The sequence below is a fragment of the Ambystoma mexicanum genome, chromosome 1p (assembly GCF_040938575.1).
Source record: "Ambystoma mexicanum isolate Mex_15411 chromosome 1p, UKY_AmexF1_1, whole genome shotgun sequence".
NCBI lineage: Eukaryota > Metazoa > Chordata > Amphibia > Caudata > Ambystomatidae > Ambystoma > Ambystoma mexicanum.
The window spans coordinates 92,637,570-92,653,952 of NC_090921.1; the positions used below are offsets into that span (position 1 = coordinate 92,637,570).

Sequence of the window (16,383 nt, forward strand, 5' to 3'; positions counted from 1 at the left end):
GGTCCTTTCCTGGCTTTGGGATGGGCACTGTCAGGGATTCCTCCATTGAGGGATGATGCTGCCTGTGGAGAGGAATGTGTTGAATAGGGATGCAAGTTGGGGGCTGGAATGTGAGAGAATTTCTTATAGAAAGGGGCCATGTTTTTTATGGATTTTATTATTTCAGCTGTCTTGTCTGCAGTGATTGAGACTTGATTTCCCTATGGTGCTCTAACATTGCCGCTAGTTTATCTCTCTGTGCGAAACAGGACCTATCATTTGGACCTTGTTGAGTTTGGATATTATTCCGGGTGTGTAGTTTTTTAATTTGCGTACTAGCATACGGTTTGCCTTGTTGCTGTTTATATACTAGTACGGTCTAGTGTACGCTAGTTCGGATATTTCTGCCAGGTGCATCTCCCGGGATGCTTTTGCTTTCTTAAGCTCTCTGCTAATTTGGTGGTTTGTTGTCTTTTAAAGCTTTCCACCAGCTCTGTAACCCTCTCCTCTAGCCTAGTCTGGTGTATTTGCCTCCTCCTTTGCGCGTCAATGCAGTTAATTGCACTGCCTCTCACCACTCGTTTCATTGCATCCCTGAGCCTCAGAGGTGCCCGTTGCTGCGTTTTCCCTCAAGCATTGAGGGATTCTGATAGTTCGCTGCTAATTGCTGTGTCTGATAAAATGTGGTCTTGTAATTTCCAGGAACTTTGTGGGGGATCTGGTAGGCCTTGCACTCGTAGGCGGGTTATTACCAGGGCATGATTAGATAATAGTCTGTGGCCAATCTGTATATCCTCGATACATGCGAAGAGAACACTGGATGTTAGCAGTAGGTCAAGTCTAGAGAAACCCTTATGTACCCTGTAGTGAAATCCTGCTAAACCGCTAGGAAGTATCTTTTCTGCTCGTGTAGGAAAGGTTGCCATTAGGAATGATCAATCCTTGGTGTATCTCTGGTTGCGATTACCATGCAATGCCAATCAAACCTTGGCCTTGTGCATCACCTCTAGGAATGACAGGAGATGTCCGCCTTGAAAACATCTCTTGGAATTGCCCTCGAAGCTTAGCACCACGAGGGATGATGGGGGAAGATCAGTGCTCTTGTGCATTGAATCAATGCTGTTGTTTTATAGCTAGCAGGTGTAGTGATTAGAGGTGAGCACTGGATCTAATGCAATTCAATGCTTGCACTCACTCTAGAAGCATCAACTCTAGAAATGCGAGGTGAATTCAATGCCTAGATCTAGTCACACCACGAGACATTCTACTTGGTTTTAAAACCAACACACAATCTTTAGTCTTGCCCGGGAACCAGTACTTTGAGGGATGAATGGCAAGTTTAGTCTCCAAGGACATTTGTCTGGTGGCACCCAAGGATGGACTTTGCTAGCCAGAACAACTCGTATTCATTTGGACTGGGATCCGGACTGGGATCCATCATGCAGGTAAATGTCACCAAGGGGTTAAGCTATAGTTCCCAGATTCATACAAGTTGCTTATTGTAGGGCAGACTGTGCTGCTATCCTACCAAAGACATTGTCAAGATCAAGTGCTTACCCACTTGCCTAGGCAGAAAGCATCAACTATTAATAAGGATGAGAGTTACAGAAGTACTGCTATGGGTATGCAGTGATTATATCGATTAGCAAACAACTTTCTTAAAAAACAACTGATAGCAAAATAAATAATTTTGGAAAAAACTAAAAATGGAGTTAAAAAAAAGGGGGGCTTAGGTAGGGGAACGCCCCCCAAAACCACAAAAAAAGAAATTCGTTATTTTAGTATTAGTTGTTTTTTATTAGTTTACATTTCATTTGTTGTTTTTTTATTTGATGAAATCAAATGTAACCCTAGTATGTCGTACCATCACTGCCCAGGAACAAGAGCACCTTTTTACAAAAATGTGTTGGACTACTCTGCATTTAAGAGCACACGGAGCAAAGGCAATATACAGAATACATCAGGTAGTTCAGGTGGTAGCGGGCCAACTCACTGTGGCAGATAACCTGTATTTTCATGGGGGTTGCAGGGTTAGGGAATTAAACAAAATATATATATTTATGGGAAGGGGTGGGGGAGAGTAGACAGTGGTATTGCGGGGCTTACCCACCATAAAAATGCAGGAACAAAAGTGGGGGGGTCACAGCCGCAGTGAATTGGCCTCACCACAAGCTGTACCAGATCAGTTCAGGCTACGATTTCATATCTGATGTTGTCAACCCTCTTATTCTGGCCTTTTATAAACACCTAAAGAATAGATTACCTTAAACGCCATGAACTTGTGGTAAGGCTTGGGGGCCCATGCATAGACCTCCACGGAATTCTTCAATGCAATCACTAGAAACTTGATGCGTTCGTATTTTACTAAAACACATACACAAAGGAGAAATGTCAGGATGTTTGTGAACATATTGCATGGCACGACAAAAGAAACATTTCATATGCTCCAGGCGTGCTCCAAGAGCTGAAATGGTTAACACTATTTTCTAAATACATGCGATGCTGCACACTTGCTTTACATGCACCTGGCATACAAAATAAAAGAGTACACATTGCAAGTATAAAAAGAGAATATTTATCAGAAGGCATTTTGCGAAGGGCGGGCGGGGGGGAATTAAAGCATTATTTACAAACAAATGTCACTGCATGAATCTCTTCCTAACGTCTTAACCCAGCATTCTCATCTATGAGCTCTAGATTGGTCTCAAGGAATATCCCAAATTGGGATTATAGCTGCATGGTTCCACATAGTAAGTATACATGTGGTCTTATGCTCCAGCACTGTAGGCTGGGCTCCAAGAGGTGACCTAGTGCTAGAGCAGCAGATTCCTTCCACTTCCAGATTGCTATGATTTTTGTTGGATGTCTTGACCCACGTTTGAACAAACTATTATGCTGCAACATTTGGTGCTGTGGGCTTAGAAAATCCAAGATGGCGGAAAAGCCCACCTTTGCGCCAGAATCCAGGAGAACCGCGCAGTTTTGCGCACACCAAAATGGTCCTCTGACCTGCCACCCACCAGTGCAAAGAAATATGGTTCTGTTCAAGATCCGTTTTTATTAATGTCAAAAATTGCTAAGATCATGGGCCCGAAACCACCAAACAAAAATCCAACTATGGTTGAGTGTTTTACTTTACTCTACTGCAGATCCACATCAATGAAATGTCAAGCAAGGATCATATACTATCAAGTAAAATCCTTTCTTTGTGAAATGTATTAATTCAAGACAGCTGCCAAAAATAGGTGCAGTACTGTCATTGGACACTGACCGGCGCTGGCACTCTATAAATCCTGACAGGAGAGCTGTCTTGCAGAACTATGCAGTGAACAGAAGGGGATCTTATGTAATTAAACGTTCAAAAGACTTGCTATTCCCGAGAACCATTAACACCTCAGAGACACACACAACAGCCCAGGATATCACATGGCCCTGTTGATTGAGAGGGAGGAGTTTCCCCTGCAGCTTGCAGGACCCAACACAATAGACCCTTTCAATTGAATAGAAATGCAGATTAGGGTGTAGCTGGCAATAGCTGCCCTGCCAAGAAGGAGAGGCCTGTGATCTCTGACTCACCAAGCTTCTGGGGGCGGGCCAGACTGGATTGTGGATTCATATTGCAGCAAATATATGTTTAAGTTAAATGCTTTTGAAATATTGTATTAAGCTCACAGAAATGTACAATTTGGGGGTCCTTAATATGGAAAATTCCCTCACGATTTGAAACCAAACTCCACTTTGTGTGGTGTTCTGGGACCGAACCCCGCTATTTATTAATATTGCAGACACTGTGCTTAGGTTAGAGACATAGTAATTTCCAGTAACATGTGCAGGTCTGTGTAAGATTTGATGAAAAACCAATGTTGTTAAAGCTACCAAAAATGAAAGATTTTTGTCATTTCTTAACCCAAGCTCTTAGAAAGATCAGAGTTGGGCAAGAAGGTACCTGCAACATGTAATTTCAACAAACTGTATCTGGGAAATGTGTGTTTTGGGTAAAATTGATTTTTTAAGTAAATGCAAAGGGGAGTGTTCTTTCTGTATGCCATAAAATTAATGCCTGATTACGCTCCATTCCTTCCCCCAATCAAGGGAGAGAGGAGAGCTTGGCCAATGATAAGTTGTGAGGGGCAGGCTTAGTTATGCCCACGCACACACCTATTTTCAAAACACATAAAAAGAGACTGCTTTGGACAGGCAACACATTCACTTTTCATTTTCTTGCGAAGCATTTTGCCGGACGACTTCAAAATCCAGAACTCAACTCCAGATAGATCCAGAACCAAGCCAGAACTTAAAGCAGGGGCCCATCCACATGCTGAATCCTCTTCAGCAGGCCTCCAAATCTTTTGCAACCAAACTATTCAACATCCGGGCGAGCTGTTTGATTCTGGCTAGATACTTGGGCCAGAACCATATCCAGACCCAGAAAGCAGAGCTGTATCCAGAACCAGTAGCAGACCCAGAAAGCCGTGCTGTATCCAGAGAGACCAGAACCAAAGAGACCCAGACCAGACCCCTGTGAAGTGCAGAGCAGAGCTGGCCCAGAGAGCTGTGACTTCAGAACCACCAGCCAGGAGTCCAGTCCAAACCTTATCAGACCTTGACGGCCTATTCCGAATTTATAGTATGAGTACTCAGCTAGAACTGTGCCAGAACCAATCTCTTAGTCTAAAATAATCTGATTCAAACCATTTTAACCTGTCCAGAACTGCATCATAGAATCGTTTGTCCCTTCTCCGAATTTAAACCTGTAAAAAAGTGTCATTTTGCCATTTTTAATCATTATTTCATTTCTGAAAAACTACCTTCATAAAATCGTCTGTATCTTTGGAAAACGAGATTTAACTTTCATTTTAAAGCTAAGATTCTAAGCTTTCCAACAAGCCGAAAACCGACTTTCTATTCCTTATAGTTATTCCGTAATCGCGCTCGACGCATTCAGAAAAATTGCAGCGAATTGGAAAATTAGCTCCTGTCAAAGATAGCCGTCTTTTGCTTGAACTGCTAAAATTCGTTTTCAACCTACTAATCCCTCATTGAGTGTTGCCAGTGTGACTTGAACTAATCTTAAATAGCTATCACCTACCTTGAACCTCCTACAGGGAATTAAAATCATTTTTCATATTTTTCGCTTCATTGCCACCACATTTAAAAGGATTTGCCTGCTTTAAAATCATACCTGTTTTCCTCTAAGCTCGCTGGGGGGAACTCGAACTTTGTATTACATTTTGTTTGTATTCCTGAAAATTGTGTGCTCTCATTCCATCTCCTTCTATTACATAGGGGGGGGGAGTGAATTGCCACCAGGGGAAAAGTGAACATATTATCTCTTGTCAAACCCCATCAGTTATTTCTGTACTGCATTCTTTCCATCATTGTTGTTCCTTGAAACCATAAAAGTATTCTCTGCTACTTTACCCTTTCTATACCAATTCCTAAGTGATTAAATAAGCGTACAATTGTCATATTATCCATTGTTGATCACGGTCATATTCATAAGTGTGCGATCAAATATTAATTTATTTATAAAAGTGTAATACATATATATTGTTTAATTTTTCCAATAAATCTTTTAAATTGCAAAACAAACCTACTTCTTGGCTCAGTGAGGTCAGGGGGATTCAAACAGAGGGTCGTTATATAAGGGTTTATCATCCAGAGTATAACTTGTCATAAAATTATATAAATAAGGGCTTCTCTTGGGGGTCCCAGATGAGGCACTGACTTAGTGGGATTGCTGAATTGAAGTCACTTAACATTTTCAGGTGCTGAGGACAGCGGAGTGACCGATTCAAATTGGAGCTTCTTGTGGCTGTCTACAGTTCGCCAAGCCTCGCAGTGCTCCATTGCTTATTTTTATGTTCATGAAGAAATGTAGTATCAAGCAGCCACCTCACAGGCACTAGCCATGAGTAGCAAAAGAGAAAATCCTGTTTTTTTCTCCTTGGGTCTTCCATGAATCTCTCGTCCCTTTTTCAGCAAAGGAATATGGTGTTGGTCCCGTTCTTGTCCCTCCTACAGCAGACACAGCTAGCCCTTTGCATCTCCCATCCCGAAGTACAGATGAGAGCAATGGAGTATGCGACGATGGTTGTTTAGCATTGATGAGGCTGAGCAGAGTGTGGCCAATAATGTCCAGAGTGTGACTAAGGGTGTGCCAAGTCCACCCAGGTACCATCTAAGAGTCAGTTGGGGGAGCCCAGAGGCTGCATTCCTCAAGGTTAGGCTACCCATGGTAGAAAGGTGCCGGAGGGAAGGTGGGGCTTCCTGAAAACCCTCTTGAGGTGGTAACCACTCTCTGAGTGTCTGGGAAGAAAATGGCAGTGCATAGGACCGTGGATCACAGCAAAAGTGCCCTGCCCCAGTAGAATCCTGTTTGCTGGACTGAGGTCTGGGCCTTCCAGTGGGATCTCAACATGCAATTCACTAACGGTTAAGGTTAAATTATTCAGAGGCCAGTTGATCGTAGATTGTTTGACGGCTACATCCAAATCACTTGAGAAAGGCTTTTAAAAACGAGAGAAAGAAGGGATTCATATTGGTTGGCTTTTCCCCGGTGGATCACGGTCTGTCAGTCCATGTAGTGTAGCAACGGGGAGTAACAGGGTTCCAAGATTATAAGAGGCTATAGATGGTATGCGCCATTGAGCTAAAGTCAATCCCAGAGGGACCCAGAGGTTTGAGTATGCATCTTTAGAACATTTGTCTTCATTGAAGGAGAGCGGCTTCTGGGATCCTCATTCCCCGTCCAAGGCAGTCTAAGAGGATATTTAATCCACAGCGTCATAAGCTGCCAAAAAGAAGAGCAGCAAATAACTGGTATAGTTAGAGAAAGTAGGAACATCTGAACATTCTTTACATTATTGTGTTTTGTTTTCTAGAGCCAGTGAGGAATATTAAAGAGGAAACTCATACAACACGAATCCCTCGTTTAGAAATTAAGGGTTGCTGCCTGCTGACTATATAGGTCAAGAAGATGGCTAATTTTGTTACATTAATTTGGTGTGCTGGGGAAACCAATGAGAATGTATGGTGCTGTGCTTTCCCTCATCCTGTAGTTGACCACGTTCCACTATGAATGGTCTGCAATTAGACCATGTGCAGTAGTGTATGGTTCAATGTGATTATTGATATATCCTTTGTCATGCAATCTATTTTGCACATGAACAATGTTTACATAGGTCTGGTGAAATAACTTTTTAGCACTTTGCGTTAATGCATGAGTTTTTAGTACGATGATCAAGTACTACTTTTACTGACTAATGTTGTTTTTTCAATGTGTTTTTGTATGTTTCATAATAAATGCATTCTATGCGATTTAATGGTGTTTTTAATTGTCACCGTTATTTGCTACACGTTCTTCTTGGAAATTTGAGAGACATTTACTAAATGTCATTGAATTGTTTACGGTATGTTGTGCCCATGAGAACCCTTTTTTCATTGTAGGCTTTAAAAAGAAGAGGAGGAGCAGTGTGGCTGGAAGGTTGTAATCCTGGATTTTGAGGAATCTGCCTTTCAGGTTGTTTCCAATTCTTGAGAAATCACGTGTTGTACCCACGCAGTTGATATGAAGCCAGGACATTCATTGTGGCATTAATGTTCTAAGGATTTGTGGGAAAGGTAGTGCAAGTGCAGGAGTCTAGAAAAGCCAGAGCTTTGCCCCTTCTTGCTTTGGAGCTCCTGCTTCTATTCAGACAGGACCATGGTACAAGCAGAATGGTGGAGCTTTTAAACCAAGTCTCTTTGACAGGAACTAACAAGTGGTTGATACTGTTAGATGGGTCTTTTGTTGGCTGGACAAGCCTTCTTCTGACTAAAGGTGAAGAAGTTGTTACTTGATTTGTCTTACTGCATTTCACTAAGGGGACAGAGGCTTTTGGGGTGCTAACTGGGATACACAGTCGCCAGCAGTGCCAGTGCGTGTCTGGTGTCTTGTTGTAGTCTTTCTTGTAGAGATGTGTGCAACTGTCTCGATGTCCGGAGATTTCCGAAAAAGTAACTCACCATAGTGACAATTGTACTTGTAGTCCACAATCCCTTTTACTGGACACTATTGAGACGTCCACTGAACAGAGGCAGGCCAGGGGCATGTTCCAAACTAGCATTTTATAGAACTGTCATGTAAGCACCAGCACGGACGTGCTTTAGCTGCCCCCCCATACCACCTGCGAGAAACCTTCCCCGCCCAACCTTCAGTCCCTTTACCACAATAAATGTGGAGACATATGCAGGGAAGGCAGAAAGGTGTATGAAGGAAAGTGGACCAAGCGTACAGGTCTCACTACGGTAAGTAACTTTTTCATAGTCTTACGTCCTTTACTTTTTCCACTGTACTCTGGGGAGATTCTAAAGCATCCCTGAATAGATGTGTAAACAATTTTTAAGAATTGCAGTCCAAAAGCAATGTAATTACTCAAACTGTAGTTGAGGAAATAGTGCCCTTGGAATAAGTGAGGAGTGGCCCAAGTCGCTACCTTGAAAAGTTCCTGCACCGGCACATTTCTCTGAAAAGCACCCGAGGCACACTTCCCCTCCAGAGGAAAAAATCCTAGACTTTCAAAATTATAGAGATCAGCCATCTAGCTAGAGTGGCTTTCAATGCCGCAGGATCTCCCTAGAATGCATACCTTGGATGTGTAAAGGTCACTAAAATGCTATGTCCTTTCCACTGCGACGCAGGAAGAAAATAAGTGGCCTTTGGCAGGAAGTTGGGATGGGTTCTCAGAACCACCTTGTCCCTATGTAAAAAAATGTATGGTTACTCAGCGCTTGTAGCTCGCTAAACATGCGTGTGGAGGGGATGGCAACCAAAAAGGCTGTTTTCAAGGATACCCATCAAAGGTCCATTGAAGTCTTGAGTTGTCCAGACTCATTACACACTAATCTGCTGCTGCTGCTGGGAGCGTCTGCTGGCCTGTTCTTATTGTGCACAGTGGCTTCCAGGGTAGCGCTTGAGTGGTCTATCCAGCTATGAATGAATGCACATGCACTGGGTGCCAGGAGGCCGGATCCAAGTATGGCTCCCATACAGGAGCAGTCCACTGTAACTGTGGCTCGAACAAATGTGATAACGGCACCTGTATACTTGCTGTCAGACACCATTGGAGGAATAGACATCACTGAGGGTGGAGCAGGCATACCATCCCCTTTGGGTCGGGGTCTGGGCCTTTGCAGTCAAAACATGTTCATGCAGGGTTCCCCCACGCGCAACCACCATGGACGAACTCTGCAGGGGTGCCACACGCGTCACGGTGGCCTGAATGTGCAAAGCACTGTTCAGACTCTGCAAATCCCTCCTGGGAGTGTGAAGAGGACAGCTATGTGTGAGGGGTCAGAAATGAGAGGCAGACGCAAAGTGGTAATATTCTAGACATCAGCCATTTTAGTAACAGAAAGGGGTTTGGATAAAGGCCTAGCTTTCCCTATCCTAAAGCAAATGTTCCTGTCTATGAAACTAAAACTAAAGCAGGCTGACCTTGTGTCCAAACGAAATCTGACCTTCACACTAATATACACAATCAAAAGGTGCAAGGTAAATGCTTCTAATTTCAATTCAACAAAAGTGTGCAAAACAAACATGTGACTTTAACAAAACAATCATTGTGCCCAGGGGTTGGTTCCCTTCCCCTGGATTAGTTCAGGTACATTGTTCAAAATTATCAGCAATAGTCTATTAAAGGCAATGGAAATGTCTCTTTCACCCAATACTTTCCTCAGGATGGCAAAACAAATGTCTCTTCCACAACCCTGGTTGGAATATACAAATGAGAAAGTCTCTCCTAGTCTTTCAGGATGGCAAAACAGAATACCCTTTCTACAACACTGGTTGGAACATAGCAAAGAAAAGTCTTTCCTAATTTTCAGGATGGTTACACATATATCTTTTCTCCAATAATGGTTAAAGTATGGTTTCCAATTTTCTGGCTGACAGAATGTTCATCTTAAACAAATATGAGGGTTTGTTCAAGCTCTGTCCGTCGACCTTTCTTTCAATCTCTCGTGGCTCTTGGCAATGCTTGCTCCAAGTTTCCCCCAACTGACATCTCATATCAGGATAATTGTACAGCTTTTGCCACTTTATAATGTTTTTTGGCTTATGGCAATGCTGGTTCCAGGTTTCCCCCAACTGACATCTCATATCTGGAGAATTGTACCATAATTGCCTTTGCTTTTCAATTCTATTTGGTCGGTATCCAAATATGCTTCCCAAATGTTCATTAACGTGTTCACTCGTCCCGGGGTCCCCTGCACGTTTAGGTTGACTCACCGGTTCACTGTGCGGCTGCTGCCAGAAGGTTCCACTGGGCATGCGTCTCCTTGCGCCTCTGTGTGTCAGCCCTTCGCCGATAAAACCACTGCCGCTCTGCAGGACCACGTCTTCCCCTGGTCCTGCTGTGCATAGTTTACCTTGACCTCACCAGAGTCCATCCTCTCCGGTCCTGAATGCCCCCAGTTGGTTACCAGCAGACACTTCTCGCTCTTCCCACGGCTCTTCTCTGTGAGGTTGCCTCTGCCTCTGGACTTGCTTCCCGCTCTGCGCACTTTGCTGCCTTTCTCCTCTCTCCTTCTCTGGTCTGTCAGCTGCAGGCAATTCCCAGGTTTAAATGTCCCGTGCAGCTAACTTGGATCTTGACAACAAGACAGCACATTACACTTGGTGTCATATTCCCTCCACATTGACTTCTTGCTCCTCTTCCACATCCCAGTACTGGAGGCTTTCTGGGGCATGGGGTCCAGGGAAGTTTCCACTAATTTTAAGTTACATTGTTGAACAATGGTATTTAAAGTACAATTACAATAAACATTAAATGTTCCATAACATGCCATCAAAGATTCTGGAATTAGGGTGTCCTCCTTACAGAAAGGGTAAGAATACTGCGTCCCTCCAGTTGGAGTCACCACTTCCTCCTGGTATTCAGCTACTCCCCCATGATCCTCCCTCTTGACACTACCCCCAGGGTCAAGATCAGGTAGCGGCTGTCTTTCCCTGGTCATGTGGGGGGGAGACCACCACCAGGGAATCAGTGCTGACTCTGCAGGATTAATCACATGTGCTTGTGCATTTTTACTTTTGTCCGCTCCCAAGACATGGCGCAGAGTTCGCATGTGGGGCATAGGTGCATAACATTGAAAGGATGTTTTTCCCTCTCTAGTGTGAGTGGTCACACAAGAAAGTCGGAGCCCTGTAGCAGCTAGGAAAGCGCTTCGTCTGGTAACCATGCTCTTTGGGAAGTGCTTACCATATGCAGGTGCCGCTTGCACAGTTAGGAAATGGCTCACACCTGCCCTGGTGACTTGCATGTGAGCCGGCACAGAGTGGCACATGTCCCATGACGGACCTCAGATGAGTCTGGCGTGCCCAGCGTCAGCAGGGGAGAGGGTCTGTGTGACCTCTTTCACACAGGCAGGAACAAAGGTTGACATACTTGTGTCTTGTCCTTGTACTTTAATGTGAAAAATTCTACTATGTTGTCATGATGCCTACCCCCGGGCATCCGGACCAAGCCCATCAGCCCCGGGAGCAGGCATCCAGGTGCTTACTAAAAGCCCAGCAGCCCTGGCTAGGGGCTGTCTGAGTACAGTCCTGGCGCCATTGGCACCAGGCTCATAGAGGAAATCAGTCTTGGTGCCATAGGCGCCAGGCTTATGTGCATTACTTACCTCATGCAGACCATGCTGCAATGAAGTCAAGCCAATGTGAGGCCTGAATGAGACTACTTTACTTCAGGGACAATTTTTTTACTCGGGTGTGGTTCTGGGGGAACTTCTTACCTTGGACTACTTTGAAGGCTATTTAAACCACGCCCGAACAGCAGCACATGCTTCGCGTTATTCTGCATCCAGCAGCGTAACGCTCACTGTGCCTGCAGTCAGCATCCAGTCTTCTGCCACGCCCGCCTCGAATCCAGAGCTCCTAGAAAAAGAGGAAAGAAGAAGGAAAGGTTAGAACACGGACATTATTTTAATTCCTTACCTAATTCCGGATCCATCACGTCTTCGAACTTGGAAGGGACATAATTTCTGCACGCGTCGCATCGCCAGCTGCAGCGCCGCGCCATACTCACCAGTCCACGCAGCCTTTTTCAATTCAGCGCTGCCTCCATCATTTTACTCGCCGAACTCCAGCATCTAGAGGACAAAAGAAATATAAGGTGAGCCGAGGGAGCCAACAAACACAATCTCTTTTTACCACCATAGACTTACCTGATTTACCACCGGAGGCATTATTCTTTAACATCCCGCAACTTCTTACGCCGCACCTGTAAGGAGAGAAAAAACAACAAGTTAAATACACGCATCTTTTACCGGACAGTGTTGGGTAATACAGACTCTTACATGAACGCCATCAGTTGCCACAAGACAATCTTCTCTTGGATCCAGCTGCAACACAAGAAGGGAATGGGATAAGTGTGAACATCGAACATATTGAACTCTTTGGACTTTATACTTACGGGTTCTTGCCAGGAAACTCAGAGTCAATATTCATCCGGAACTCTTCCAACACCTTCGAACCAGTGAAGTAACTGGTATCTACGCGCCACTGCATTCCACGCAGGAAGGAGAGCTCATCATTCAAAAACATAAGGTGAGATTACTGAAAGGGAATATCGGAGGTGATTAGTGGGGAGAACAGTGGAGTGCCATTACTGGAATCCACAGGTGGTTAAATCCCTTTCTCCACTTGCAGGAGAATACTTCTACGGGTCAAGCAGACGAGATTAGGCGGGCCAGTCCAGTCTGTCATCTCTGCACTACGCTTCACGTTGGAGGAGACCGCAGCTGTCCGGGTCCTATCGACGCCCCTGTGGGAGCCAGGTGAGCGTAACATATGTCCTGTGAAGGAGGCTCTGCACAGACCTCACTCCTGCATGAGAGTCTGCGAAGGAGAGAACGTCCTCATAAGGAGACACATGTGTCACCAGAGTGCCACAGGTGTGACCTAAGTAGATGAAGTAAAAGAGAAGCTCAGCAGAGGAAAAACTGCTTGGGTAAACCACACAGCGCTTGAACCCACAGGGTATGGCGAGTGTAAGGAAGCAAAGCTCCATCCTGTCCTACAAAGAGAAAAGGACTGACGATTGGGTGTAGCGCACAGGAAAGATGTCATGTTGAGACATGGCTAGGATGCACCTGCTCTGGTTCTTATCAGACAGTTCTATGAAACCCTGCTTTGCAACAGGCTCTGGTCCTGGTTACCTTGTATCAGGAGGGTGCCATCCTGTAGATGCAGATGGTGAGTTTTCCTCTGGGTGACATGCAATTTCACTGAGCTGCAGCTGGTGTTTGAGAACATCGCGTAGGGCATCAATTGCCATTTTTGGGGTTAATGAGAAGAGAAAGTTGGTCACCCTTCTTCTAGATTTGATGCACTCATACATTTTGCTATTCGAGGTCAGTGGATGTTCTTTCAGCTGTGTCTCCTTGAATATCGTACTATTTTTATAGGTCATCTGGGAGCGTAACTGATTCAAGAAAGTGCTATTCCCCACCAGAGTTAGATCTGATGGCATGATGTAGCCCAGCAGGCATTAGGCAATGGGTAGCAGGGTGAGGAGGGCTAACAGACTGTTTCATCCAGGTTCCAGTCCTCAGTTAGAGTATTGACCCAATGGCATCTGGAGATACCCTCAATTGTTTGCAGCAGGGCAGGTAGGAAATGCTACAAGCAGAGAGCATGCTTCCTGGATCGTTCCGTATGTATCATAAGCTCTTTCCTCCAAGCATAGGTTAACAAAGAAGGAAACACTACTTACCAGCAATGTTCCTTCTATGGATTCTTCTCCCACAACTTCTGTATTTTGATAGATACTCCCTTCAACCGTTCTTAAATTTTTCAAAGGGGAAGAAAGAGGAGATAGTGGAAAAAACACAGACAACTTAACTCCCTCAGAGATATGAAACTCGGACACAACTTTAGGAGGGAATTTGGGTTTGCCTCCCAAGGACACATCCTTAACATTATTCAAAAACAGTAGTTTACACTAAAGCGCTTGTAACTCACTCATGTAAATTGCTGACCGGATGGCCACTAAGAATGTCGTTTTCTATTCGGCCGTGAGTGGAAAGATGGTTTAAATTGCAGGGGGACCTAGTTAGCAATGGCAGGGTTCGTCCATTCAGGGAACTTCAGGACCAGTTTGGGTTATGCAATGGGGTGCTGTACCAATACATACAAAAAAGGCACACGTTGCTCAGTTGGGACTGAGCTTTGATGTATAACAGAGCTCTCCACTGTTGCAATTTAAAGATTGGATACTAAGCCAATTTCAAGGGCTTATAAATGGATAGCAGCAAAAACATCTAAGTCCACGAATCCACTCAAAGAGAAATGGGAGAACAATCTGGCCCCTATGAAGAAGGAGACTTGGAGAGTGTGCCATTACTGTCAGATTTCAATTGGTCTAGTTTAAGGTCCAGCATAGGATTTACTACACGCCCCAAAGGCTTTCTAAGATGGGAAGAAAAGAATATGAAGACTGCCCTGAATGCAGGAGCAGGAGGGAAACTTTCCTTCATATGATGGGCTGATCCCAAGATCAGCAACTTCTTCTGCTGAGAAGTGCTGGACATCGCTAGGGCGGTGTAGGCCGGAGAAATAGAAGTAGATCCTGCTGTGTGCATTCTTGGAATCAGGGTAAGTTGGCAGCAGGGGAAGATTTGCTTTGTGGGACTGGCTTTGCTTCTAGCCAAAAGAGAAATAGCAAGGGTTTGGAGCTCGAATGACAGCCCCTCTCGAAGAGAATGATTAAAAACTATGGACTGAATTATGGACCTAGAGAGGCTATTGTACCTTCATAGAGGAGGCCGAGTAAAAACGAGAAAGTGTGGGGGAAATAGGAACTATGGCAGGGACCGATAGTGGGTAAGAAGCAGCAGAATCATGTCGAGTCCGGAAGACTAGCTGAGGCAAAGGGGGATGTCTTCACTGCATTGTGTAAAGGGTGGCTGTTTGTTGTTTTGGTTTGGGGAAGGGAAAGAGGGGGGGGCCCTAAAGACGGGTTAAACTTGGGGGGGTCATTATCCTTTGACATCACAAGTTACGTGTATTTGTGTGACCATGATTAACTGCTGTCTTCATTGTTGAATTAATAAACTTGAGTTATATACAAAAAAAAAGAATGCCATTTTCAGAGTAAGACGCCGGATGGATACAGAATATACAGGTTTAAAAGGGGCTGCCATCAGGAAAGATAGAATCAAATTAAGGTCCCAAGCAAGAACAATAAAAAGGGATTGGGGTAAACATTAACAAGACTCTTAAAAAAACTGGGCCATAACTAGCACAAAAAAGAAAGCCTTTGTTGGGCAGCCTCCTGAACAATCAGAAATAGGACAGATAACTCTTAGCCATGCCCACCAGCAACTTTTGCCTGGCCACACAGAACAACAACAGAGGTGGGACACGATAGTGGGTATGCACCCATCTCTTCAGACCATGCCACAAACCGTATCCACCTAGATGTGTAAATAGACCCAATAGACTTTCGGCGTGTAGCCAGCAGCACATTCAGAACCTTGTCCATCATATACCAGCCTTCATACCCCAGTCTCTCAAGAGAGAGAGGCCCTGGGTTTGGGTGATTCCAACTGGGATCAGAGGACCGACTTCTGAGGAAGCTAATAAGGCGGACAAACGGCCAGCTCCAGAAGGTCTAGGCACACCTCCCCAAGGGGAAAACCAACTGAACAGAATGACTGGTATAGAAGGGAATGCAAAGTGAAGGTCAAAGACCCACTGCTTTAGAAACGTGTCCTGCCAAGGTCCGCCTCGTGGGAAATTCCCTTGAGCAAACTCCCCGCACTTCCAATTATCCTTCATTGGAAACAGGTCCACCGATGGGGGTTCCCGAAAGGGCGAAGATCTCAGAAATAACCTCTGGGTAAATCTACTACTTGTGAGATCAAACCCTCCCTGCTCAGGGAGACGACCAGTATGTTCTCCTTCCCCGCTAGATGAGCTACGGAGATCAAGTTGTTCTCCAGCAACCAGAATCAAAGCCACATGGCATCCCTTCATAGAGGCAACAACCAGACACCATCCTGTTTTTTGAGGTAATGCACAATGCCTTGTCCATCAAGAAATATCCGGGAGATGAAAATCTTCGGCAACAGACTCTAGCCATCGGAAGATTCAATGTCATGGGCCTAGAGTTTACCATCACAGCCTGGACAACCAGCCCATTGTGGCTGGGAGAACAGACTAACGCCTTGGGAAGGTTTGCATTTCTATTTTTAGTTCCTTTCTAACCACTGGCATCAAGAAAATGTGCTACCTCAGGGACAAAATAGGATCATGTCACACCTGAAGGGGTATCCGCAACCAGTCTTTAACGATGGAAGCCAAAGGGAGTATGACACTTCAACCTCTGTTGTGCAAGGGGTCCCTGATGTGTAGTAAAC

The 16,383-nt window shown here is 44.7% G+C and overlaps 1 protein-coding gene across 8 annotated transcripts in view; it reads right to left on the reverse strand.

Moving 5' to 3' along the window:
• The window catches only part of MINK1 (misshapen like kinase 1), a 2,066,166-nt gene that overhangs the window by 70,934 nt on the left and 1,978,849 nt on the right, over positions 1–16,383 (reverse strand). For all 8 annotated transcript variants that reach the window (XM_069644001.1, XM_069644014.1, XM_069644008.1 and 5 more), the window contains one exon: positions 2,243–2,343. In XM_069644001.1, the coding sequence (XP_069500102.1) occupies positions 2,243–2,343 (101 nt within the window). The remainder of the gene's footprint in view (positions 1–2,242; positions 2,344–16,383) is intronic.